Source organism: Zootoca vivipara, chromosome Z1 (assembly GCF_965207765.1).
Source record: "Zootoca vivipara chromosome Z1, rZooViv2.hap1.1, whole genome shotgun sequence".
In the NCBI taxonomy this organism is placed as follows: Eukaryota; Metazoa; Chordata; class Lepidosauria; order Squamata; family Lacertidae; genus Zootoca; species Zootoca vivipara.
This window is the reverse complement of record NC_142583.1, coordinates 9,314,245-9,340,803: the sequence shown is the minus strand read 5'-3', so window position 1 is coordinate 9,340,803 and position 26,559 is coordinate 9,314,245. Positions and strand designations below refer to the sequence as shown.

General features: G+C 44.4%; 1 protein-coding gene across 7 annotated transcripts in view; it reads left to right on the top strand.

Moving 5' to 3' along the window:
* PPARGC1A (PPARG coactivator 1 alpha) overlaps positions 1–26,559 on the top strand; it is a 608,542-nt gene that overhangs the window by 561,546 nt on the left and 20,437 nt on the right. For all 7 annotated transcript variants that reach the window (XM_060278952.2, XM_060278951.2, XM_088658461.1 and 4 more), the window contains 5 exons: positions 1,027–1,221; positions 6,549–6,674; positions 8,306–8,510; positions 17,298–17,343; positions 17,453–17,526. In XM_060278952.2, the coding sequence (XP_060134935.2) occupies positions 1,027–1,221; positions 6,549–6,674; positions 8,306–8,510; positions 17,298–17,343; positions 17,453–17,526 (646 nt within the window). The remainder of the gene's footprint in view (positions 1–1,026; positions 1,222–6,548; positions 6,675–8,305; positions 8,511–17,297; positions 17,344–17,452; positions 17,527–26,559) is intronic.

Genomic DNA, 26,559 nt, shown 5'->3' with positions numbered 1-26,559 from the left:
GCATACAGTAGTTGTATTGAGCACTCAAACTACATAACAGGAAAGGACAACTTCAAAGGCAACCTGCGGAATACATTTATTTTAAAAAGAAACCAGGAGTTTTCCATTAATAATAAGAGCATTGATTGCTTTTCTTCGAAAAGCATATAAATGAGAAGTTTCCCATTTCTGCTAGTGGGAGAAGGCATCTAGAGAACCATAATGCTGTTTGACTTTCCTCCTTGTACAGCTCTCCTCATTAGCTGTCTTGCTTCATCATCCTTGTAGTTTTGTTAGATCAGTTAGTTTCAGTGGTGGTGAGTTGTTGCAGCGACATCTTGGGTGTAGTTCATAGGAAACACAGGTATCGACTGAGCTAAATATATTCATGTTGGATTAAGAATAGGGAAAGGGATGAGGAAATGTTGCAAAGCATAATGTGGAGCACCGGTTGCAAAAAGTGCGTGCTACCCCGAAATTCAAACTGAGTTACCGTACTTTTCCGTGTTTAAGACGAGGATTTTTTAATTCAAAAATTATGTCTAAAATTGGGCATTGTCTTATACATGGATAGTGCATAGGGAGGACGTGGGGTTGGTTCTTGCTGCAAGCCGGAGATTGTCAGCGGTTATGCACCGTGTTATTGGTGGCTGCGGCACGGGCTGTTGTTGATTGGCTGCCGCTGCTGCAAATGGGCGGGTGATTGGCTGCTTCTGCTGGCAGACAATAGGTGGTTTTTGTGACGCGTGTGAGAGGCAGTGGGGGATTTTCGGCAGTTCCCCCCCCAAAATAGCTCAACAACCTCCCCCACAAAAGCTCAACAACTCTGGGCAATCTCCCTCCATTTTCTAAATGCGGAGTCCCCCAAAATAGGGGGCATTTTATACACGGGGGCGTGTTACACACAGAAAAGTACGGTAGTTAGTTAGCACTCTGCGCCCTCAAAAATCAATTGGGCTGAAACATGTGTTATAATAAGGCTATGTAAGTCCTACAACCCCTTTCCCGACTCACCTTTTTTCCTCCCCTGTTTTCCTGCTTCCGCAGAAGATAGACGAAGAGAATGAGGCAAATTTGCTAGCCGTTCTCACGGAGACATTGGACAGTATTCCTGTGGATGAGGATGGACTGCCTTCATTTGATGCACTGACGGATGCAGATGTGACCAACGAAAATGAGGCCAGCCCTTCACCGATGCCCGACGGCACCCCTCCACCTCTGGAGGCAGAAGAGCCGTCTCTAGTAAGAATCTACCTTCCTAGTCTTTAACGGGAAATGGAGGTGCCCTCTCACTTTCCACTGCATGGGTGTGATGTAGTCACAGTAAGGTTTGGTCTTTTCGTTTTTAGACTGGAAACCCAAAGAAAGCTTAATCGCACCTGGGCGTTTCAGACAGAAAGCCCAGGATAAACATGTTTGTTGGAGAAACTAGGGTATTGCCTGAATGTTTTTCTTCCAATAATGCACAAACTTGCTAATTCAGAAAGGGAATATTTTGAATATGTGTTTTCTCATTAGGAGATCTCTGGTATGTGTGTACAAGTTTCACTTTTAATAATGTGTTACCAAGGTAGCTCATTGATAATGGCTGGATCAGGCATCCCCATAACTGCGGCCCTCCAGACGTTTTGGCCTACAATTCCCATGATCCCTAGCTAACAGGACCAGTGGTCAGCGATTATGGGATTTGTAGTCCAAAACATCTGGAGGGCCAAAGTTTGGGGATGCCTGGGCTGGATTCACGTTTGGCTCACATCAGTTAACAACTCTTTGGATTGTGTTAGTAAGCAGATGAAAGGAAGAGAATTCTTTTCATATGGGAATCGGCAACTGAAAACGCCTGTGCCAAATCTGGGGGATAAGAGTTGGCTCTCCATTTGCCAAGCTGGCAAGAAGATGAAGTGGTGGCTCCTCAGAATGGGCCTCCTATAAAACTAGCCACAGACTAGGACCCTATCAAATGGCCAGCCTCTTGCTCAATGAACTGAAAAGATTTACTGATACTCAGTAAAACGCCTCCAAATTTCTAAGGCCACAGCTACGCTACCAACTTTAAACAGGTTTAGTTTTTGTTCCCTCTTTCCCCTCTCTCTATGTGAAATATTTGTAATAAATAAGCTACGTCTCTGTTAGGGTGCCCAGAGTTTATAGTGTTTAACACTGCTGTCAAACTACAGATCTCTAAAGTCTTTGAGGGAAACCACGACAGTGTTTATGCTTTGCATTTTTAGACAGAAGTTAGATGTGCAGCTAAAAAATGTAATGTGTGAAGGAGCTCATGGCAGCAATATCATAGTTCCAGATCAGTATTCTGCAGCAGAAGCAAGGGTTAGAAGGAGAAGGGAGAGGAGAAAAAATGAAGTCCTAGAATCTTTCTTTCTTTTTTTTTAGCATGCACAGGGCCCAGTGTGATGCCTCCTCATGCTCCTTTTCAGATGTGCTTTGTTGTTGTTTAGTCGTTTAGTCGTGTCCAACTCTTCGTGACCCCATGGACCATAGCACGCCAGGCACTCCTGTCTTCCACTGCCTCCCGCAGTTTGGTCAAACTCATGTTCGTAGCTTCGAGAACACTGTCCAACCATCTTGTCCTCTGTCGTCCCCTTCTCCTAGTGCCCTCAATCTTTCCCAACATCAGGGTCTTTTCCAAGGATTCTTCTCTTCTCATGAGGTGGCCAAAGTATTGGAGCCTCAGCTTCAGGATCTGTCCTTCCAGGGAGCACTCAGGGCTGATTTCCTTAAGAATGGATAGGTTTGATCTTCTTGCAGTCCATGGGACTCTCAAGAGTCTCCTCCAGCACCATAATTCAAAAGCATCAATTCTTTGGCGATCAGCCTTCTTCATGGTCCAGCTCTCACTTCCATACATCACTACTGGGAAAACCATAGCTTTAACTATACAGACCTTTGTCGGCAAGGTGATTGTCTTTGTCCAATCAGATGTGCTAAGGGCCCCTCAAGAAATGTGTTAGGACAAACCCTACAGTTTGCTTTGTATAGGCGGAGACCTCCAGGTATCCAGCCTAGGGAGGATGAGGCCAGCCCGAACTACCAGGAGTCGCATTGGGATCTGGGGGGCTGCGCACGACCATGCAAAAGGCGCCCCCCATTTGATGTGGGGAGTGGCCATTGTCTTGAGAGAATAGTACCCTCATTAATAGCAAATACCCAAATACCCATTGCTGTCAGAACTGTCACTTCAAAAGTGACTGCTAAGATTTTCAAAAAAAACACCAACACCTAACTTTACAAAAACCAATTCTGCTGCCAGAGGACTCTTTTATCTTTTGGTCATAATGGAATCGAGAAGTTCAGCATCTTATAGTATTGACTATCAAGATGACTTGCAATGTACATTTCCTGAATGATTTTATCAGCTACCAAGAAGATTCACTCTGCCTGGCAGAAAAACTAGCTAGTGGTCAGGCATTGTTTACTTTGAGATGTAGTACTGTCCTTCATATTGTGCATTTGTATCCCTATGATAGAGTTTCCTCTGCTGTAGGCAAAAGTTGTCTTTTGACAAGTGAATTCCACTTTGTCAGAATAGAAGATGTCAGAACCATGCAAAAAACAATCACTTCAGTCAAATCACTTTACATTTTACTTCTCTTTGTTCATCTGTGGTCCATGTTAATGTGCACCACCTTTGCAAGGTGTGTTGCAAAGAAGGCTTGGCTCCAGGGATGGCTAGATTTTGTTGGCGCCTGAGCACCATTCTGTACATGGGTCCTTGAGCTTGCCATCCCTGCTCAGGTAAAAGCAAGTGGCTGGCAGTCATGCTTATGACTGATGTTCTGCAGCCTTGTTCATGTGTCAGAGCATTCATATAAAGCTTTTTTTTATTAAAAAATGGTTGAGTTTGACTTGAATTTCAAGGACTCGGGTTGGCTGTGGATGCTGATAGGTGTCTACTGCTGACTCTTGGTATGCTTGGCTCAAGTGAATTTCTCACACAGAAGGAAGACATTGTGGAGAACTGGAATCTCCTTTCCCCTCTCTGCTTCCTATATTTTCCTTCCGCTTCATACTTCTCTCCATTCCCTGGTTCCAGCCAAACAGGTTGTGATGAAGGGGAGAACGTGCATCCCTGTCCAGATGCATATAAAATAAAGTGCGTAGTTATGTCCCTGTGTGATATGGCAACATACGGTCATGACTCTTATGAATCTGAAAGTCTTTGCCTATGTCCTTGGGCACAATCTGCATTGGAAATTGGTTGTGTGGTTCCCCAGGCAAAACAGTGCCCACCACCCAGGCTGTTGTTTGTAAAATCATGAATGTAATGCAGCATACCTTTTTGAAGAAGAAAAAAAAACAACCATCATTTTTGGCCTAGGGATAAGTACTAATAAATCTAAAGTACTAATAAGTGTGTAAAATGGTTTTGTAAATCTTACGTTGCTCGTCTTTTTGACAACTCTGTGAAGCAGGCTTTTTATATTTTCCATTCCGTGGTATCTAAGGCTAGAAGCACAGAAGCCAGACTCCTTCCATTTACTGTAGGAACTAATGCAGAACTCTTGTGTCGCTCATTATGCTTGACAATCCTGGTAAAGGTTCAGGGTGAGAGTAGAAGTGCCCTTCCCCTTAAAAAGCTCATGAAACAACTGGTGACTCAACTCCAGTTTTGAGGAGCCAGGTGGGTAATTTTGAATCATAGAATCAAAGAATTGTAGAGTTGGAAGGGACCTTGAGGATCATCTTGTCCAATGCCCTGCAATGCAGAACTCACCTGGAGTACTGTGTCCAGTTCTGGGCACCACAGTTCAAGAAGGAAGTATCAAGACAAGCTGGAACATGTCCAGAAGAGGGCAATGGCTTAGGGAGGTGGGTATGTTTAGCCTGGAGAAGAGAAGGTTAAGGGGTGATATGATAGCCATGTTCAAATATATAAAAGGATGTCATATAGAGGAGGGTGAAAGGTTGTTTTCTGCTGCTCCAGAGAAGCGGACATGGAGCAATGGATTCAAACTACAAGAAAGAAGCTTCCACCTAAACATTAGGAAGAGCTTCCTGACAGTAAGATCTGTTCGACAGTGGAATTTGCTGCCAAGGAGTGTAGTGGAGTCTCCTTCTTTGGAGGTCTTTAAGCGGAGGCTTGACAGCCATATGTCAAGAATGCTTTGATGGGCGTTTCCTGCTTGGCAGGGGGTTGGACTGGATGGCCCTTGTGGTCTCCTCCAACTCTATTATTCTATGAATGCAGGAATATGTGTTCTGTCCCACAAGGGGGTCAAACCTGTAACCTTGGTGTTACCAGCACCACGCTCTAACCAACTGAGCTATGCAACTTCTCATATGATCCTCACAATATATATAGTCAGGGTACTTCTGCCTGTGCTTTGGACCCCGTCAGTCCACTTAGCCAACTACATCCAGTGTGTACTGTGCAGTTTGCATGACTGACTTCTGCCTTGATTGCAGGGGATGGCCTGGGACATGGGCCATGCCCAGCGATGCTTTCTGCACTTCTGGTTGCACTACAGTGCACAAGTGGGAGCACGCAGGAGCAACTATTTTTTAGCACCGTAATGCCTCCAGAACCACCTCTCCCCAAGAATAGGCCTTTCCTGGAATGCTTTCCCCAGGGAGGGTTTCCTGGTGCCTTCAGTACACATCTTTAGGCACCAGGTGAAAGCATTTCTCTCCAACCAGGCCCTTGGCTGATTAGGGGGGGGGGGTTATTGGTGGAGTTTTTTTAATTTGTTTATTAAATATTTTGTGTTCTCAGTGTGCATTTCTAGACTCTAGGCCTGCAGGACATTTATGTATGAAGCAGAATGTGTTAGGCATAGACAGGAATAGTCCGGCGTTTATAGGCTTAAACCAGGGGTTCCCAAACTAAGGCCCGGGGGCCAGATGCGGCCCAATCGTCTTCTCAATCCGGCCCGTGGACGGTCCGGGAATCAGCATGTTTTTACATGAGTAGAATGTGTCCTTTTATTTAAAATGCATCTCTGGGTTATTTGTAGGGCCTGCCTGGTGTTTTTACATGAGTAGAATGTGTCCTTATATTTAAAATGCATCTCTGGGTTATTTGTGGGGCATAGGAATTCATTCGTATTTTTTTTTTTTTTCAAAATATAGTCCAGCCCACCACAAGGTCTGAGGGACAGTGGACCGGCCCCCTGCTGAAAAAGTTTAATGCATCTCTGGGTTATTTGTGGGGCATAGGAATTCATTCGTATTTTTTGTTCAAAATATAGTCCGGCCCCCCACAAGGTCTGAGGGACAGTGGACCGGCCCCCTGCTGAAAAAGTTTGCCGACCCCTGGCTTAAACCATATGAGCATTTCCCAGATTTTACTGGCTTGAATGACTTTATGGTTTTGCCACCCATGGAGGCCCTGTACAAATGTTGCTTCCACGTGTGGACTTACAGCAGCCATAGGGCAAGGCAGGCAAACTTATTGTTCAAAGTCCTACTTTTCCGTCTTGCATAGCCTCTATATATGTTGATATTTGTCTGAACTGGACCTGAGACTCATCAATTCAGATGAAACCTGAGGGATGGAGATGCATAACCTTCTTTCTTTTTCTTTCCAACCTTTCCCCTTGTTATCCTTGCAGCTTAAGAAACTCCTGCTGGCTCCAGCTAACACCCAGCTAAATTACAATGAATGCAGTGGCCTCAGCACACACAACCACGCAAACCATGCCAATCACAGGATCAGAACAAGCCCTGTGGTGGTTAAGGTACAGTGCAATGCATATAAAGATGGTTTTAAATAGTTTCCTTTCCCCCCACTACTGCTCAGACACTTACCCACTCAGTGCACAAGGAGTGGGATATGTCTCAAAGTTTCGCCTGACTCCGCAAGCAGTGGTGGATGAGGGCACTCTCTGCAGAGGTCCATATACACAATGGCCCAGTTTCCATGATCACTCGCACCCTTTTGTGAGAAAGCAAAGAATCTTAAAACTGGGCCATTGCACATAAGACTTGCGGAGAGAGAAAAGGAGAGATGTGCACCTACTCCTTCTGAATGGTCAACTCAATAACTGCACCCAGGGCCGGTGCGTCCATTAAGTCGGACTAGGCAGTCGCCTAGGGCGCGTAAATGGAGGGGGCGCTGGCCAGCCTGCCCCACAAAACCCCCGCGCCACCGCCGCCCTCCCACGGTGCGCGCTCGCGCTCCTACTGCCTATGGAGGGGGCGCTGTGAACTCCTCAGCGGCTGCAGCAAGTGAGCGGCGTCAGCGCCCGTAGCTGAAGACTTCAGCTATGGGTGCTGCTGTTGCCGCCGCTGCTCGCTCGCTGCAGCCGCTGAGGAGCTCACAGTGTCCCCTCCATAGGCGGGAGGGCGCTGAGCTCTCCTTTTGGCCTGCGCTCCTCCCGCCTATGGAGGGGACGCAGGGGCATCAGCGGTGTTGTGCGTGGGGCATGATGCATGCGTCATGCCGCATGTGCCGGGGGGGGGCGCCAGAAGGTGATTTTGCCTAGGGCGCAAAAAGCCCTAGCACCGGCCCTGACTGCACCAACATCCCCACAACATCTCAAATTGTGGGGCTGGGGTGGAAGCGGTGGGGTTTTGTTCATATGTGGGGGTGAGGGGGGATATCCTTAACATAAAGAGAAGCTGCTTCTGTTCATTTTTTCATTCTGAATAATTCATGTTATGCCTCCCCCCCCCCCATTCTTGGCAGCATTAACACATTTTCACAGTCTGCTCTTCTTTCCCCATCCGCAGAATTGTAGGCAGTGCCATTAAAATATTACTGATGGGCTGATGTGTTGACGTGCGACTCCAGGCCACCACTTCACTTGCAGCCCAACTTAGAAAAAGATTATGCTGGAACCTCAGTAGAAAGGTCTATGTCAGCCATTAATTGGCTCCGATGCTGGCAGTGGTGTAATTCTGTTAGCAGGCTGTATTAAACAATGTTTGTCTTGCCATTGACTGTAACCGAAAACAGAGCGTTTAGGGGTACTTAAGAGAGTTGTGAGCGCTGGGCTTGAGCAATCAGCAGCAAATTAAGGTTTAAGCCAGCTTATTCCCCCCCCCCCCCGGTTCATAGTAAAGGCGCTGTTGGGTCTTGTTAGTTATATGTTGCTGAGTAGGAACATTGAAACATAAGAGAAATGAAATAAAAGAGCCGCATAAATGTCATTTAGGAATTTTAAATGTAATTTTCTTTCCTTGTTCTGCAAACAATTATTCACAGCTCATAGATCTAGTGCTCTTATAAGGAACACTTCACTGAAAATATCATCTCTTCAGAAATCCTATATCCATTCTGATAAGGTTCGCTTCACTAATTTCAGCTTTCTTTTTCTTCCTTCCTTCCTTTTATTACTTTTCCTTTTATTGTGACTTGTTTCTTAAGACTGAAAATTCATGGAGCAATAAAGCGAAGAGCATTTGTCAACCACAAAAGCCACAAAGACGTCCCTGCTCAGAGCTTCTCAAGTATCTGACAACAAACGATGACCCTCCTCAGACCAAACCAACAGAGAACAGGAGCAGCAACAGAGACAAATTCACCTCTAAAAAGAAGGCGCTTTTGCACTCTCAGGCGCATCATTTGCAAGGTAGGCTTGGGATCAAAGAATAGGTTTTGGCCAATGATTGTCATTGTTGGAAGTGATCAGACCCTGGTTGGGGTGTGTGTGTGTGTGAAGGGAACCTGTAGCTTCCTGGAGAACATTTCCTAGCAGCTCAGACCATCTCTAAAAGTTTCCAGGAGCCAGGAAGCATTGACTGACCCTCTCTGGGTCAGCCAAAATCCTCCACAGCAGCTTCTCTTCTTTTGTGGGCAACTTGCCTGAACATGACGTACAGTGCAGAGGGGTCCCTATGGAAGTTACCTGCAAAATTTTGGAAGGATAGGTGCAGAAGATACAATGAATGAAACATTGTTTGAGTAGGGCGTATTGAATTTTTCAACTTTCCAATTGTGTAGGAATTATTTAAAATGATTGCCAAGCACTTGCAGTTCAGTAATAATAATAATAATAATAATAATAATAATAATAATAATAATAATAATCTGACATTTTCAGAAAGTTGAATTCGAAATCCTTTGGTTTTCTGGAGCAGTTTATTTCCTTCTTAATCAAATGTAGACTTAGCAAGCTAAAAGTTGACCAATCACAAAAATAAAAAACCAGATTTGAACTCCTCACACCCCCAAACCCATATTTTTAATGCCCCCTCACTGAAGAAATTTGCAAAAAAAATTAAATTTCACCTCCTAAAACAACATGCTCTACTGTTTGAGACTTTTTGGTCCCTGCTCAGCACACTTCTGTACCCTTGGCAAAGTGGATGGGTGGCACTTAATTGAGAAGGATGCTTCATTGACAAAATATGTGACAGTACCTTATGTAGTCGTGTGTGTGTGTGTGTGTGTGTGTGTGTGTGTGTGTGTCTGTCTGTCTGTCTGTGTCTGTGTATGACCACAAACACAGAGTCATATACTATATTCCGTATCCACATGTCAGTCAGTTGTACACGCGCCTTATGAATAACTGGGGCCCCAGCATCACTGCTGTTTACCAGGTGAGGTCAGGGTGGCTACCCCCCCCCCCCCAATATTGCCCCAGTATGCATCAGTTTAACAGTGGCCCTCCTCTCCACCGGCGACTCCTGATAACACTGAAACAAAATCAAATGCTACTGTGGCCACAATGGAGTGACATGCCTGGTAGTAACTGAAAACAGTCACAAGCAGAACAGCAAAACAGCAACCAGTGTAAGTTTTTATAGGAAGCATACAATAAATGGGATTTTAGGAAAGAATTAGCCTAGGTTGGAATAAGGGAAGACTTGGGTCACATAGTGAAAGCACAACTATCCACAATGCCATTCTTTCAGTGTTACTGCCCCTAAGAGAGTCGGTTTGCAAAAAAAACTTCTGATGTGCTTCTTCAGAGACCTTTTTGAAAGCACTGATTGGAGAGACCTGTTAAATCCATTCGCTGATTGGAACCTGGAGCTGCCAGTCACAAAACTACACTCTCTTCCTGTAACCCCCCCCCCCCTTGGTTATTTTCCTTTTATGGAGAACTTGCCTGAGGGAAGTCTGTAATGTTATTAATTTGGGGCTTACAAAGCTGAAACTAAAAGCCACTCTCTCAGGTAGAAGCTTCTGGGAGGACCCACCGCACTTCAGACAAGAGCTACTTTGCTTCAGAATGCCTTTAAAATTTGTAGCTTCCATTCGGCATTCTGACGATGTGTGAGCTATGCTCACATCAACAGCTCGGACATTTTCTCTTTGTGAGTGTGGCAAGGCAACCTTGTCATAATGTTCAAAGCCACACTTAATCATGTTGGAAACCTGATTTCCAACCAGAAGCTGGTGCATAAGAATGCATCCATTCTAGGCCAAGTCTCACAGTATCCCAGGAAGTGGAACACAGGTGAGAGCATAGCTGTGGGGGCATGTGTTTAACCCTGTCCTTCAGGGTTGTGTGGTTCCTTTGTGCCCCTTGTGTGATTATAGTGAACTTCTATAGAGGGGATTCTTAATTTTATTTGTTGCATTCTTATCCAACTTTTTTCCACAATGCTCAAGGTGGCTTCCACAGCTCTCCCACTCCTCATTTAATCCCAGCAACAACCCTGTGAGGTAGATTAGGCTGAGAGGTAGTGACTGGCCCAGGGTCACCCAGTGAGCTTCATGGGGAATGAAACCCTAGTTTCCCAGGTCCTAGTACAAAACTCTAACCACTGCACCACTGCTGGCTGTATGGCACAACTGTGTTTCCTTGGAGGCTCACCAGCCTAGAGGAGTTGTGCTTCTTGAGGCTAAACCCATGTAGCTCTCAGCCCAGCTCTGCCTGGGCTCCCTGTTAATTGCTTAGCATAAATTGGAACATGAGCTGTGCACGTTTGTGCATGCACACAGATGCAAAGATGCATTTTTAACTAGCATAGCTCCTCTTCCTCTTGTTGTTGTTAATAACAACATGCATTTAGAACACATTCTGTGTGCAAAGAGCTTAGGGGCAAAGGGTTTAAGATTTCTCAAGTAAAGAGTCTCTTCACACACAATGGTTTTTAAGCGAGCACCTAAGGGCTGTTAAGAATATGTGAGAATACACTCAGCCTCTTGGGCTCGCCGATCAGAAGGTCGGCGGTTCGAATCCCCACAACGGAGTGAGCTCCCATTGCTCTGTTCCAGCTCCTGCCAACCTAGCATTTCTAAAGCATACCAGTGCAAGTAGATAAATAGGTACTGCTGCGGTGGGAAGGTAAATGGTGTTTCTGTGCGCTCTGGCACTCGTCACAGTGTTCCGTTGTGCCTGAAGCGGTCTAGTCCTGCTGGCCACATGCCCCGGAAAGCTGTCTGTGGACAAACACCGGCTCCCTTGGCTTGAAAAGTGAGATGAGCGGCGTAACCCCATAGTCACCTTTGAGTGGACTTAACCATCCATGGGTCCTTTACCTTAACCTTTTCCTTCCAAGGCCTAATGTGAATGTGGTATGTGTGTGCTTGCAAATGTAGGCCCTTGAAAGAGGAGTCGTAAGGGAGCCAGGACTGGCTGTGTTTCTGACATACATTGGGGAATGCCACCCATGGCCCATATGTAATACAGTGGTACCTCGGTTTATGAACACAATTTGTTCTGGAAGTCTGTTCATAAACTGAAGCGAACTTTCCCATTGAAAGTAATGGAAAGTGGATTAATCCATTCCAGACGGGTCCGCAGAGTACTCAACGTGAAGCGTACTTAACCCAAAGCATGGGTGTAATTGGTTCCGGAAGTCTGTTCATAAACTGAAGTGTTCATAAACTGAAGCGAACTTTCCCATTGAAAGAAATGGAAAGTGAATTAATCCGTTCCAGATGGGTCCGCAGCGTTCATAAACCGAAAATTCGTAAACTGAGGTGTTCATAAACCGAGATTCCACTGTAGTCCTAAGGTGAAGATAAAGACAATTGGGAAGAAGGAACCTCAGTATGGATTTGTAGCCATGGGCGAGTTGAGGGTTAACTGGATTCCAACAGCACAAAAGTAGTGATGCGTTCCTGGGAAATAATTACTGTCTGGACAAGCTGGGCTAGCCAGTTCATTAGGGAGCCTCTTTTATTTTCACCCGACTAAAATGAAGACATTGTTAACTTGCAATATATTCCTTAAGAGACAATAAAAACAGCTTTCTTGCAGCTTCTGAATAGGCAATAAATGTGTCAGCCCTATTATATCTTTAAAAAAAAACACCCCACCATTTTATTGTTTTATTCTCTAAACAGTGTCAAGTGTAGGAACCATCCTGACCCCTCTTGCTCACTTACCAAACAAGAAACTTTATGGCCAACTAAGCATCCGTAATGACGTTTAGCATCCTCCAGTGTATTAAGAGAGGATTTTGGTCCTATACTAACTGCTACAGCTGGGTTGGAAAAATGCAAATGCCCTTCTCTTTCTCAGCTGAGTTGTTCCTTTTCTTGCTTTCTCCTGGTGCCACTTTTGAAAGGCTTATAGGCCCAAGTCGGCTTTATTTAAAGATCCTGCTATTTTTTTTAAAAAAAAGTCATCTACTGCCTTTGTCTCCAAAGGTAAGAAACCAAGACTCGGTTACATCAGCAAGCATCTGTAGCTGCAATGTCAATGAGCGAGAGAATTCGGTTGTAGAACTTGGTTATAAGCAGAGTTGGAAACAAGCATTAATTTCTCCCCCCTACCCCAAGTTTTTTTGTTCCCAAATGGTAATGCCAGTTGAGCAGCCCAGGAAAGAGGGCTGCCTTCTCTTATCTGCAGTGCAAGAAGCAATTAAATGTTGTGAATTGTACGTTTCCGAGCACAATTCAAAGTGTTGGTGCTGACCGTTAAAGCCCTAAATGGCCTCGGCCCAGTATGCCTGCATCTCCACCCCCATCGTTCTGCCCGGACACTGAGGTCCAGTACCGAGGGCCTTCTGGCGGTTCCCTCGTTGCGAGAAGCCAAGTTGCAGGGAACCAGGCAGAGGGCCTTCTCGGTAGTGGCGCCCTCCCTGTGGAACGCCCTCCCATCAGATGTCAAAGAGAAAAACAGCTACCAGATTTTTAGAAGACATCTGAAGGCAGCCCTGTTTAGGGAGGCTTTTAATCTTTAATCGATTAAGTTATTCTTCTGTTGGAAGCCGCCCAGAGTGGCTGGGGAAACCCAGACGGATGGGCGGAGTATAAATAATAAATTTTGTTGTTGTTGTTGTTGTTGTTGTTGTTCTGCCATGCTAAGGCTCAGTTAAGCCACTGCCACCTTTGTCCCTGCCTCCTGCAGTGAGCACTTGTATCTACTTGTGGTCTGGCCAAGTGGCACTCCTTGTTTTATCTACTTGAAGGCAATTTTTGAGCACAGAAGCAGGGCTTGAATTTTTAGGGAGCTGCTGTAAGCAGAGTCCCAGGCCCCTTTAACTGGTTATTGTCTATAGCAGGCACCTTTGGCCCTCCAGAAAGGACTATAACGCCCATCACTCCTGACTATCGGCCATGCTGGCTGGGGTTGATGGGAGATGTAGTTCAGCAACATCTGGAAGGCCAAAGGTTCCCCACCCCGATCCACAATGTAGACTCTACACTACTGGAAGCAACTCTTCCAAGGTTTCCGGCAGTGGCTTTTCCCAGCCCAGCCTGGAGATGTTGTGGATGGAAGTAAAGACCTTCTGCATGCAAAGCAGGGGTGAAGGGTGAAATCTGCAATCCCTACTCCCCGATCCCCTCCAAACGCAGCCAAATCTTGTAGATATTCTTGCATCATGCAGCTCCTTTCTGTTGCTGAAAATGCAGATAGGATGCACCTGGGGAAAACCGAAAGATGCTTCATGCAGGCAGTGTTTTTACTATTGCCTCTATTGTAGAAAATGCTGCAGCATTTCACACATCCCAAAGCCAGTGATTGAGAAAAAGCCAAGCTAGGTGAGATGATCTCCCATCTGTGATCAGATATCCTGGCCCTTTGAATGTTGGCCAGTCAGAGGTGTGTTTGTGGATCTAGATTGGGACCATGTTGTCGGGGGAAAGGCCATTAACGCTTTCCCACCGCACTATTTCCCCCTGTGAATTCAGCTGCTGTTTGCCCTGCTAGAGGCAATTAAACAGCACGCAAATAGCAAGGAAACAGTCCCAGGTCCCAATCCAGATCCACACCAGCTCACCTGAGGGAGATGTGGGAGGGGAAGGGTTTAAAGGCAACGGTGGTGGATCAGGGGCCGAGTGCTGGTAGGATAAAGCTTGGGTCTGGTGATGGCAAAGAGTGGCACCTGGCAGGTCAGGAGAAAAGCGAGTCCTTGGCAGTTGACTCAAGGGATAGAACCTAATGGATATTGCTTGGTGTGAACTGCACAACCTCTCAAGCCAAGCAAAAAATTGCCTGCTGGCAAAATTAAACTCCTGCTTCTGGAAACCCTGAAAAAAAAACAGGCTGAAGTCCAGAGACAGTACAACCCCAATTCAGGATCACACATAAGGTGGAGCAGGCATTTTCCCTGTTACTCCAGAGAGCAGGACTAGAACCAGTGGGTGGAAATTTCAGGTACACAACAGTAGAATAGTCTGCTTGGTGGTAGACTCTCCCTTCCTGGCAGTCCTTAAGCGGAGGCTGGGTAGCCATCTGCTGTAGTTGCCTTCTGCATTGAGCAGGGTCTAGATCAGGCACCACCAAACTGCGGCCCTCCAGATGTTTTGGCCTACAACTACCATGATCCCTAGCTAACAGGATCAGTGGTTGGGGAAGATGGGAAATGCAGTCCAAAACTTCTGGAGGGCCAAAGTTTGGGGATGCCTGCTCTATGATACCTGAGATCCCTCCCAACTCTATTTATTATTACTTTCCCTGGCCAAGTAAAGGCTGCTCCATGGTGAGGAGTTTGTTTGTGTGTGTGTGTGTGTGTGTGTGTGTGTGTGTGTGTGGAGGGGCAGCAAAAGATTGGTCTCACAATTGTTTTCTATCAAAAGGGCTGCAGAAGGTTTAACTGCTAAAAGTGCTGTTGTTCATTCATGTCAGGGTTTTAGCATGGAGGAGTTAAGCCCCAATTTAAGCCATCTGCGACTCTCTTCCCCCCTATTTGCAGAATAATTTGCAAGCGCTTGGATCATATTTGCTTGGGTCTTGGCCTCACAGAAACAACCTATTTTCCGAGTGCTGTATATAAAACTGTATATTGTACAAGTGAAATCAACTGAATATTCATAGAGTTCTGTTGCTTTGTGTCATATCCAAGTGAAACGTGAACTGTAGTCTAAATTAAATGTGAGGGAAGCACATTTTCACACTCTGTTCTGTGCATTTTGGGTGTGTGTTTCTGTAGTTTTCTAAGGTCTCAGGTCTGTATTGCAGGTGTAGAGCAGTTGGCATAAATCAATCGTGCAACCTGTTTAAGGTTCCAGAGGAGTTTAGATCTCTTTATCTATAAAATATGTGTGGCTGCTGGAATTAAACATAATGCGTGATGTGTGGTTGCTGCTGCAAACAGCCTTGCATCCCTTCTCCTTCTTCCACAGTAGCTGGTACTATAAAGTACAAGTCAGAACTAGGGTGGAGAAGAATGTCATTGGTCTGCATTTTAAAGCAGGCTTACCTAATGTGTGCCTTTCAGACTAATATATTGATTGGGACATAGGTAATTATCCTGTGGATTTTGCACTTCTCCAAATGTTGTGATACAGGTCTTGGCTTAAGAAAAAAGTACCAAAATGCATCTTTAGAGACCAAGTGCCCAAACTGCAAACCAAAACCCACTTATTTATCACAAATTGCCCAAACTTTTTGAGCTTTTTTTTGGGGGGGGGGGCTCACCAAAGTTGTTGAGCTTTTTTTGGAGATTCAGAGCAGAAAAATCGCCGCGGTTCTCGCCATCTCCCTCCCTCTTCACCGCTCCCACCAGGCCGCTCCCCAGCTAGCTGGCTGGCTGGCTCGCTCTTGGGCTCCTGCAATGGAGAGGATGGAGCAGTCCTGAGGCCAGGTGATTGGTGGCGACCAGGAGGAGAGGGAGAGCCCCCACCCCAGCCAGCCAGCCCAACAGCCGCGCCTGCCTGCTTCCCGCCCTCGATCCCGGTGTGGTCTTCCCCATCTTCCTCTCTCCCTCCGGCAACGTCGCCATGGCAAAGGGGTGAGGATGGGTTGGGCCAGGTGTGCAGAGAGGCGGCGGGCGCAGGTGTCCTCCTAGCCCAGGCAGGTCAGGGTCACGGGAGGCAAGGGGCCTGCGGAGGATTGGAGCTGGTGGGTGGGCAGAAGGGAATGGGCAAGGCCTGGCTTGGAGGAGGAAGCTGGGAATTACCACGCAGCACCAAAAAATGTGCAGGGGAAAAATCATGAGGGTCAAATAACAAACGCTGTTACGCCCAATCAGAAACAGCCGCTGCCACAGCCAATTGAAAAACAGACCAATTGCTGAACACAATCACCTGCTACCAGCCAAAAAAAAAAAAAGTTCTGGGTTTAAGCAGTGGATGCACGCGGTAACGTGGGGAGGATCGGGAGCACAGGTGGAAGAAACAACAAAACAACAGTGTGGATGGGCCAATGGCACGCATGCCAGCAGTGTGGGCTTTGCGTGCCCACTCTGGCACGCCTGCCATAGGTTCGCCACTGCTGTTTTAGGATAAAATGTGCTTAGAAATGTGTATGTTATTTAACACGCATTTAAATATACATGATTAAATACATATCTCCATACATGTTTATCTTTTGGGGGGGGGGAATCCCAGAGTAATGCTGAAACAGGACACAACATTCTGATGAATAAACACATGTGAAACTAGCATGACTGGATATTCCTAGTCGGCGTAAGAACAGCTGTGAATTTCTCTGCTCCCACAAGTAGCAGCCTATATATAGTAGGGAAATTGACAGTTGGGGTGGCACAAAGGTAAAGGTACCCCTGACCGTTAGGTCCAGTCGCAGATGACTCTGGGGTTGCAGCGCTCATCTTGCTCTATAGGCCGTGGGAGCCAGCGTTTGTCCGCAGACAGCTTCCGGGTCATGTGGCCAGCATGACTAAGCCGCTTCTGGAAACACCATTTACCTTCCCGCCAGAGCGGTACCTATTTATCTACTTGCACTTGACGTGCTTTTGAACTGCTATGTGGGCAGGAGCTGGGATCGAACAACGGGAGCTCACCCCGTCACAGGGATTCGAACTGCTGACCTTCCAATTGGCAGGCCCTAGGTTTAGACCACAGCACCACCTGCGTCCCTGGGGTGGCATCAAAGTATTTGCTTAATGCAAAGTTTTAGGAATGAAGAAGTTATGGGGCTGTTTTTCAAAAAGCAGCCGTGCATTTTCTATCAGGTCTGTTTCCAAACTAATTCAAGACAGCACAGAGTTCTCAATTTCTTTCACCATATTTTACACCTGGTTTTCCTTCTTTTTCGCCCTCCCTTTTTCAGCCAAACCAATGAGTTTATCGCTTCCTTTGACGCCCGAGTCACCAAAGTAAGTATCAAGAACTGTAAATATTTACAACAGGGAAGGGGTTTTAAATACATTTTGGCTACAGCAACTCCATTTCAGCTTGTTTTTATAAATGTGCCCTGTCTTCCAGTGATCCCAAGGGTTCCCCATTTGAGAACAAGACTATTGAACAAACTTTAAGTGTGGAACTCTCTGGAACTGCAGGTGAGAAGTGCATTGTCAGATATGTATATAGATATAGATGTTTTGTGTGGGTTTTTTTATTGCTAGCTTGACATTATGAAGTGCACAGCAATATGTTACCGTGGTCTCTTAAGAGATTAATTGTAATGTACTTTTAACAACAATTTCCCCCCACACGGTTCCTGAAGATGAGATTTGCTTTAGAATTATGATTCCACCGTTACACAGCTTAGTATAATGTCTGGGGAGGAAAGAAGAATGAAATAATTTATCTGGAATAAATTCCCAGTCCCCTGACGTATATATTGCTAAATTTCAGTTGCATTTCCCTTTCTCCCACCTTCTCTTACCTGAAAGGACTGATTCACACATGGCTGGCTGTTCATTACTTGATGACTGCAGCCATCAGTTGATGGCTTGCATTTATACAAAAATAATCAGGAAGAGCTTTTATATTATCTCAAACTTGATGCTTTCCATTTGAAATATTTTGCACATTTAGGTGGAAGTAATTGAAGACTTGAGTGTTCAAGGGTTGTAAACGTATATGTGAACTGGTGCACAACAGAAGATTTATACCATCTGATCAGTGTTTTAGAATTTGGTTCCTTCCTGTTTAAATTAGAGGATAAAACTTTGGCAAACAACATTTTTTGCTGGGTAACAGGAAAGGGACCATCTAGCCTAGTATTGGATTGCAGTCGGTGACCTTCTCTTGATGACGTTTGCAGACCACAGAGCAGTAATGGAATAATCAATTCCCTTGTTTTTCTCTAACTTTAGAAAGTATGAGCTTTGAGGATAGCTTGAGTATATGTAGACCTCGGCAGCCTTGCCTGAAAGCCATAGTATTGCACCTGCCATGAACTTGTCCTCTCTCAAGTTAAGGGCACTCCACAACTTAAAAAAAAATACCACTTATAATGAAATCTAGTCTTATTATGGCCCTCTGCCTTGTACCTTCATTTTACACTCCTAACCTATTCTTGATCCTTTCATGCTTCAAATGCTAGTGCATTTTTTTAAATGTAGCTTTCCGTAGCTTGATTAAATTATACTTATTGAAAACGTCTGACTATTGGGTAGTTAACAGATCAGTCCTATCTATGTTTACCTGCAAGAATGTTTACTTCCAAAGAAAATGCACCTAAATGTGTTGTTTTCCTTTGAGATATCTTCTGCTCGCTCCTGGAGTCCGCAAAGGGTGAAAGGAGTGGTTTCACTGACTCTTCACAGGTTAATATTCTTTAGTGCAGAATAAATTAGGCCTATGTGGACACATTTAAAGCATATGACTTACCCCCCACCCCCAGAGAATCCTGGCATATTTACTGGGTTCCATGTACAGTGGTACCTCTACTTACGAATAACTCTACTCACAAATGTTTCTACTTACGAATGGAGCTCCGTCCACCATCTTGGATGCGGTTTAGATAGGATATTTTCTACTTACGAATTTTTAGATAGGGTTGCTTCGACTTACGAATTTTTTCTCCCAATGCATTCCTATGGGATTCGACTTACAATTTTTTTCTACTTACGAATGTGTGTTCGGAACACATTAAATTCGTAAGTAGAGGTACCACTGTAATAACTTTTAAACAAGTGATGTTCTGATTTTATATACATTTGTTTGTTATATATTTTTTAAATCTTAATAAAGCATTTGGGGGAAAAAACCTTTTAAACAAGTGACAAGCGGGGTGCCACAGGGTTCTGTCCAGGGCCCCTTGTTGTTCAACGTCTCTATAAATGACTTGGATGAAGGAATTGAGGAGACGCTCATCAAATTTGCAGATGGCACCAAACTGAGATGTCCCCTCCAGCATTTCTCCAATGACAATAGGGACGTCCTTTTCCATACTGTCAGAGATGGCTGCGGCTACTCTTGAGTAAAGACGCTCCACGCCGTCTTGTCTTTCAGAGTTTTATTGTGCATACTATTTACAGTGCAAGAACATCAGCAAACATGACTGCTCAGTCCGTGTCAGAACCCCGTGTCAGAACTTCTTGCGGGTTTTCTCCCAGCATAAAAGCCTGGGCACCCCAAAGCGCTGCCTCCTGGCCCTGGTGGGCGTGTGCCTCAATTCGGGCGTCAGAGGGAAGGGCTGCCTTCCTGGCTGCCCTGTGTCCGAAAGCTCTCCGTGCTCCTCCTCCCCTATCCCTCTTTTAGCTGGGGCTCTGGTACATGAGATAGCCCTCTCTCCACTCCTCATTCCTTTCTCCTGACTCGCTACTTGTGCTGACGCTGGGCAAGGAGCTGGTGAGGATGACTGGTGGGGGCTCTCTGTAGAGAGAGACCCTGACACATACCCTCCAACATTTCTCCAATGGAAATAGGGACGTCCTAAGGAAAAGCGGGACATTCTGGAATCAAATCAGAAACCAGAAGATCCTTTGTAAATCTGGGACTGTCCCGGAAAAATAGGGACACTTACGGTCTCTGGTGGTATAGAAATAGTAGTAGTAGTAGTAGTAGTAGTAGTAGTAATTTTGTCATTAACAGAGATGGGCCCATTTAATTCCAACCTATAGTAGACAGCACTGTTGTGTCTTCTGCCTGGATGCTGTCTTTAATGTTACCCTGGCATTGTTTATAACAGTTAATAGTGGTTGCAATGATCCCATCATGGCAAAAGATGCAAAATAGGCAGTGTAAGCATGCATGGAATAAATCCTGTTTTTCAGGTTTTCCTTAAGGGGGGAAAATAGCCTCTAGAGCCTCCATTTACCTTGCTGCAGAAGCTATGCAGCAATCAGACAACGCAATACGAGATTAGAATTGTTAGGGCAAAACATAACCTGCCCCCACTTTGTACTACCAGTGGCAATATTCACACGATATGTTGTGTGCATGCTGCATTTTTCACTCAATTTTCGTCTCCCATATAAAGCAGAGTCAGTCCATGGACATTTCAGAATAATTTATTTAAGAATGATGGCTACTGCATGTTTGTTTGTTTTTCCCTGTGAGGAAAATCATCGTATTTTCCTTGTTTAGCAGCATTAAAGAAATTTTGTGTACACAAAGCTAATGAAAACAAATTTAACTTGTCCAAACTGTCTAACAGGGCAGAGGTATCCATGAGGATAGTTTCACTGAGGATAAATCATCCAGGAAAAATGCAATGCTTGCAATGTATATAGCTTTTTTTACATTTTAGCTTATATTTTAATAAATATTCCCTGAAAGAAAATCTGTTTTAATTCCACCATATTAAAATCAGAACATCCTAGTCAAAGTCAGGCTCTTTGGTCTCAGTTGCATAATTATACAACTTTTCCTCATTGTTCCTACATTGGTGGCATGTATGCCAATCGGGGGCGAGGCAAGGCAGGAACAATAAAATCCCTTTCTTCCTGCTTGTTTCCCCCTTGATTTTCTTAGCTTTTTTAGTATTTTCACCTCTTTCTATGTAGTTTCAGAACAAATAGAACAGAATTGTTTTGATGAAGATAAATTGATGTTGGCCTTTAAAACGGTTTCCCCATCATATTTCCTTTCTCCCCAGCTGTCTGAAAACAAATGGGTGTGTTTCTGTTGTGTGTATAGCATACTAAAGTCAGAAAGGAGTTGCTTTCATTTGCTTTTCTGAGCTGTATTGGTCAGTTGTATTATTATTTTTCAATAAATATTTATATACTTATTTGACAGTAACCCCATAACACCTACAGTGGTGCCTTGCTAGACGAATTTAATTCATTCCATGGGTCTTTTCTTATAACAAAAAATTCATCTAGCGAATCCCATAGGAATGCATTGAAAATTTTTTGAATTTTTTTTTTGCCCATAGGAACGCATTAATTGAATTTCAATGCATTCCTATGGGAAACCGCGGTTTGCTAGATGAATTTTTCGTAAAATGAATTCGTCTAGTGAGGCAACCTCCACTAGAAAAAGCCTTTCATTAAGCGGAAATTTCGTTAAGCAGGGCATTTGTTAAGCGAGGCACCACTGTATTAGATATTACTTCTGAGTAGATTGGCCTTTGATTGGAAATTTTAATCTAAGGAAATGGTCACAGTTAAATTTGAAGCAAGGCGGTCTTTGTTCTCATTTACTTAAGCCTCTGGGCTCCACCTCCCATAGACCCTAGCTGTGCCCACCACTGACATACAGTTCCAGTAGATTATCCTTGAGGAAATATGGTCCCTGACAGAATAAAGCTTGATTAAGAAGTAGCTTCCCAAATGCACCTTTCCACCAAAGATGGATCAAAAAAGTAAAGGAGCATTCATCTTGTGAAATGTCAAACACTTCATTAAAGCATCTTGATAGTTCGCACTTCTGTTCTGCTGGTGTGAGATGTTCTGGTGGCATATTCTGCTCAAGAAATTAGATGATGCTTTTCTGAGTATCCTTCATGAGACATCATTAATATTTGTTGATGAAGCTTGGTCATATAGGTGACACAGAAATTATTCAAGCACAAGACAGATGGATTTATTGTAGTATGAAGTCTTTCTCAGGATCAAGAAAATGCTCATCCTCACATGCCACAGCAGAAGCTTCCCCAACCGCCCCCTTTCCTTTACCACTTGTTGAATCACACCTTTTAAATGTATGGAACCCCGTGAGAGATGGGTATACTTTGTGGACCAGAACTACAGTGGCATTTTGCAAATCATGGCTTCTTGCATCTGCAGTGGAAAAGTAGCAACTGTGACTTGGGACCAGTGAGTGCTAGTCAACACTAGTCCTATTCAGAGCAGAGCCACTGAAGTTAATGGACACAACTAACTTGGGCAGCATAAAAAGAACATATTGCATCAAGTGGGCAGTGTGCTATTGTACTTGAGCCATTTCCACAGACCTCTGGTTGGCCACTGTGAGAACAGGATGCTGGACTAGGTAAACCACTGGCCTGATCCAGTAGGCTCCATATTGTCCTTTATTTCTTTTGTTTTCTGAAAAATTTGCCATCTAAAAAAGAAGCTCCAACCCTGAGATGGGTGTACATTTGTTTCCTTCCCACCCCAGTCCCACTCCTTCAGTACTGCATGTTGCCTCAAAGCTGAAGGGAGTAGTGGACTGTGAAAATGCTAGTTCCCCCAAAAGTGCATATCAATTCAACTTTGCCTCATATTGAAATCTTATCAGGCAGGGAAGTATTCATTAATTTATTTGACGTGGTTCTAAAGCTTGCGTCCTGCCTTCAAAAAAGAAAGGAAGGGGCTGTTTTAGAGTTGTTTCTTGGTTCTCTTTTGTAGGCTATCTTGACAATCTAGATTCATAAAATTATGTTTTTTAAAAAAGGAAAGAAGAGAAAGAGGCACACAAGGTTCTAACACAGTGCATGATACATGTAAGCAGGTATCACTGACTGTTTTGGAAATGCTGGAAAAAAGTAAACTGGGATTTCCTCATTCTTGGGCCATATTTTAAGCAGTTACCAAGAGTCACTGGTATACAGTGGTGCCTCGCAAGATGAATTTAATTCGTTACGTGAGTCAATTCGTTTTGCGAAAAATTCGTCTTGCGAATCGAGGTTTCCCATAGGAATGCTTTGAAATTTCTTTTTTGCCCATAGGAATGCATTAATTAAATTTCAATGCATTCCTATGGGAAACTGCGATTCGCAAGATGAATTTTTCGCAAAACGAATTCGTTTTGCGAGTCACCATCAGATTGCAAGACGCATTAATCTTGCAGGGCATTCGTCTCGCGAGGTACCACTGTATTGCTTAGCTTTTCAAACGTACCCAAACCTGGTCTGGGTTTGTTAGTATTCACATGTGAATGTTGACAGTCACCAAATTCCACATGTTCAATGTAGTAACACACACACACACACACACACACACACACACAAAACAAGCACAAGTCCCAGTATCTGAAGTGTCCCCTACCCCCTGTTGCCACTCTGAATTGCAGCCTGGCCACCCCTGTGCCTGGTGTTTGGGTTGTCTACCCACAAAGCGATAAAGTGATATGAGCAAGAATGGGTGGCGGAAGGTTCGACTGGGGGAATGCCATCTAGTAAATTATTAGATCTTTCCAGAGGTCTATATTTATCCTCTGCTGCACTGACAACAAGATTAAACTGACTGCTCAACAGACATGTAGCCCTTTATTATATGATGGCTATTTAATTTTATTATCCATTCCCAGCTTCTGCCGTTTTGTGTCGTACAGAAGCCCTGCTGATTCTTTTACTGAATCAGGCCATTATCTTGTGTTCAGTGCCTTAAGTGGCTTTAAATAATGTTTCCCTTGATAATCCCATTTCCAAACTCATAAGATGTAAAAGAATCTGTGTGTGTGTGTGTGTGTGTGTGTGTGTGTGTGTGTGTGTGTGTGTGTTTTTAATAATGCTGATACTCACAGCATGTCTCCAGGAAGGTTCAGCTCTCTACAGCCCGCCAATATGCATCCACAAACGAGACGCATTATCAGATGTTTGTACGTTAACACTGAAGTACTCTCAGTCACGTTAAATTTTGACAGGAAAATTGCCATCAGTGTAAACCTGTGTTGTAAAGGGGTAAGAGTTTTAGAATAAATTTCAAAAGCACATTGACATTAATCTTAGGTGGGAGCTGGCGTTCTGCAATGGCTAAAGCGGGCCTGCACAATTTGTGGCCGACCTCAGTGGACACAGCCCACTAGCCAGGTAGTGTTGCCTTCCAGGTGGAAGCGACAATAAACACCTTGTGGTTTGGATTCAGTTTGGTGGGTTGAAATATGCGCAAGCCTAGGCTAAAATGGTTACATTCAGGTCTAGGTGAATCTAACCCATTTTGGTCAAATCTGTGAGGGAGCAGACTGAATTTCCACAAGCTGCTAAGAGCAGTTATATTTACTCAAGCTTTCCTTGGCCTCAAATACCAGTCGAACGATTCCTGATTCCTGTAAATGTGGTAAGTTGCTTTTATTGGCTTTTTAAAATTGTACATTGAATTATTTGTATTGGATTGTTTTATTGAATAGTATGCTATTGTATAATACAATACAATACAATACACAGTATTGTATATACAGTGGTACCTCAACTAATGAACGACTCAACAACCGAATTTTTCGACCTACGAATGGGGGTAATGGTCGCGCACTTACGAATGTCTAGACATCCGGGGGGGGGAACTGCAGCGGTTTTAGATAGGGATTTTCGACTTACGAAATTTTAGATAGGGTTGTTTCGACTTGCGAATTTTTCCGTTTCCAATGCATTCCTATGGGAAATCACGTTTCCAATGGCGTTTTTCGGCTCTACGAATTTTTCGACTTACGTTGGTGCCTTCGGAACGGATTAAATTCATAAGTTGAGGCGCCATTGTAGTACAATACTATCACAGTACAGTATCGCAGTACAGCCTATAGTAGAGTGCAGTAGATTGACTTATTTATTTATATCTACTTTGAGGACCTTATTTTGGATCAAATGTAGAAGCATGTATAGAATTCTTCTAGATTGGTCAGAGCAGTTCACATACATACATACATACATACATACATACATACATACACTAAGTGCATGGGTAGGCAAACTAAGGCCTGGGGGCCAGATCCAGTCCAATCGCCTTCTAAATCCGGCTCGCAGACGGTCCGGGAATCAGCGTGTTTTTACATGACTGGAATGTGTCCTTTTATTTAAAATACATCTCTGGGTTATTTGTGGGGCATAGGAATTCATTCATTACACCACCACCCCAAAAAATAGTCTGACCCCCCACAAGGTCTGTGGGACAGCAGACTGGTCCCCTGTTGGAAAAGTTTGCTGAGCCCTGGCTAAGTGCATTCCATGGAACATTTGATTTCTCTTTCCATTCCAAAAATGGAAAAACACTTCCGCATCCCATGGAGGTGGTGTTGTGGGCTTGCCCCGACCGAACTCTCGTGATGGGGGCTGAGAGCTCAGCCCCCTTGCAAGGTGGGAGTTCCCGCCTCCATCAGACCCGGGCCGACCAATAGGGTCGGCCGGGAGGCGGGGCTTCATTTCTTTTAAAAAAGCTGGAGGCGGGAACTCAGCCTCTTTGCCCCCTTGCTACCATTCCAAAACACCTAATGAGTTTGTGGCTAAAGTGGTTTTTGGATGAAGGACCTTCAGGCTCACACAAATTTTCCTATTCAAATGACTGTCCAAGAGGGGCGTCTACACATGGATAACTTCTTTTTAAAAACAAAACATAACTGTGCTAAATGTTTGTACTAGTGATGCATGCAGTACTCGATTGTGCCATGTGCATGTTTTCCAGGAGTGCAGGGAAAAGGTGGTGCGTTTTAAAATGGGAAATATCAAGGCAGAGAGGGGAAGGCAGTTTAAGCAGCCCTTGCATGCCAAGACGGCACTGCAGTTGGGGGGATCCTTCTCGGGGAGCAGAGGTAGAAGCAGGGAGAGGAGGAGACAGAGCTAGAGCTATTGGATTGTCCTTGTAACATTTGCAAAGGCCATTCAATTTAAGGGAAGACCTTTTAAAGAAAACTTTAAAAAAGGTGGCCTTGAAAGTTTGCTTTAGGCAAAACTTGGTTGCAAATTAGAGGTGCGACTTGACCTGCGACCTCCATATTTATTCGGATGCTTTCCATTATACAGAAGAGTTCTGTGGCATTGCAGCCGAGGACGAGGTTGTGGGGAAGGGAAGGGATATCGTCAAAGCAAAACAAAACAAAATTTAAAAGGCTGGTGTTTGAAGGGAAGCATTGTTGTGGAGCATGTACCACTTCTGCTGTGCAGAAGTACATAAGTGTGAGTGATGTAGAGGTACTTGTTTATTATAGAGCACATTTCAATGCAGTAATCATAAATATTGCTAAGGTTGTGCTCTGTTGAAATATGACCTACATACTCTTGATTGTTTGTGTTACGTGATTTGTCTGACACCCATTACATCCCGGGTAATGGCAGCCATTTGTTGCTGTGCACAGCAGGCGCTTTTGACAAAGGAAAATAGGCAGCAATAAAAAAGCTATAGTCTGAATTACATTCTGCACAGTGCCGCACTGCTGAGAGTTTGTGCAAGTGTGTTAACAATGCTCTGAACTGCCTCTTGTCAGCCTTCAGCCTGTAATGGCCATCTGTCCTCACATAAATCTGTCAAAACCTGCTAAGTTCA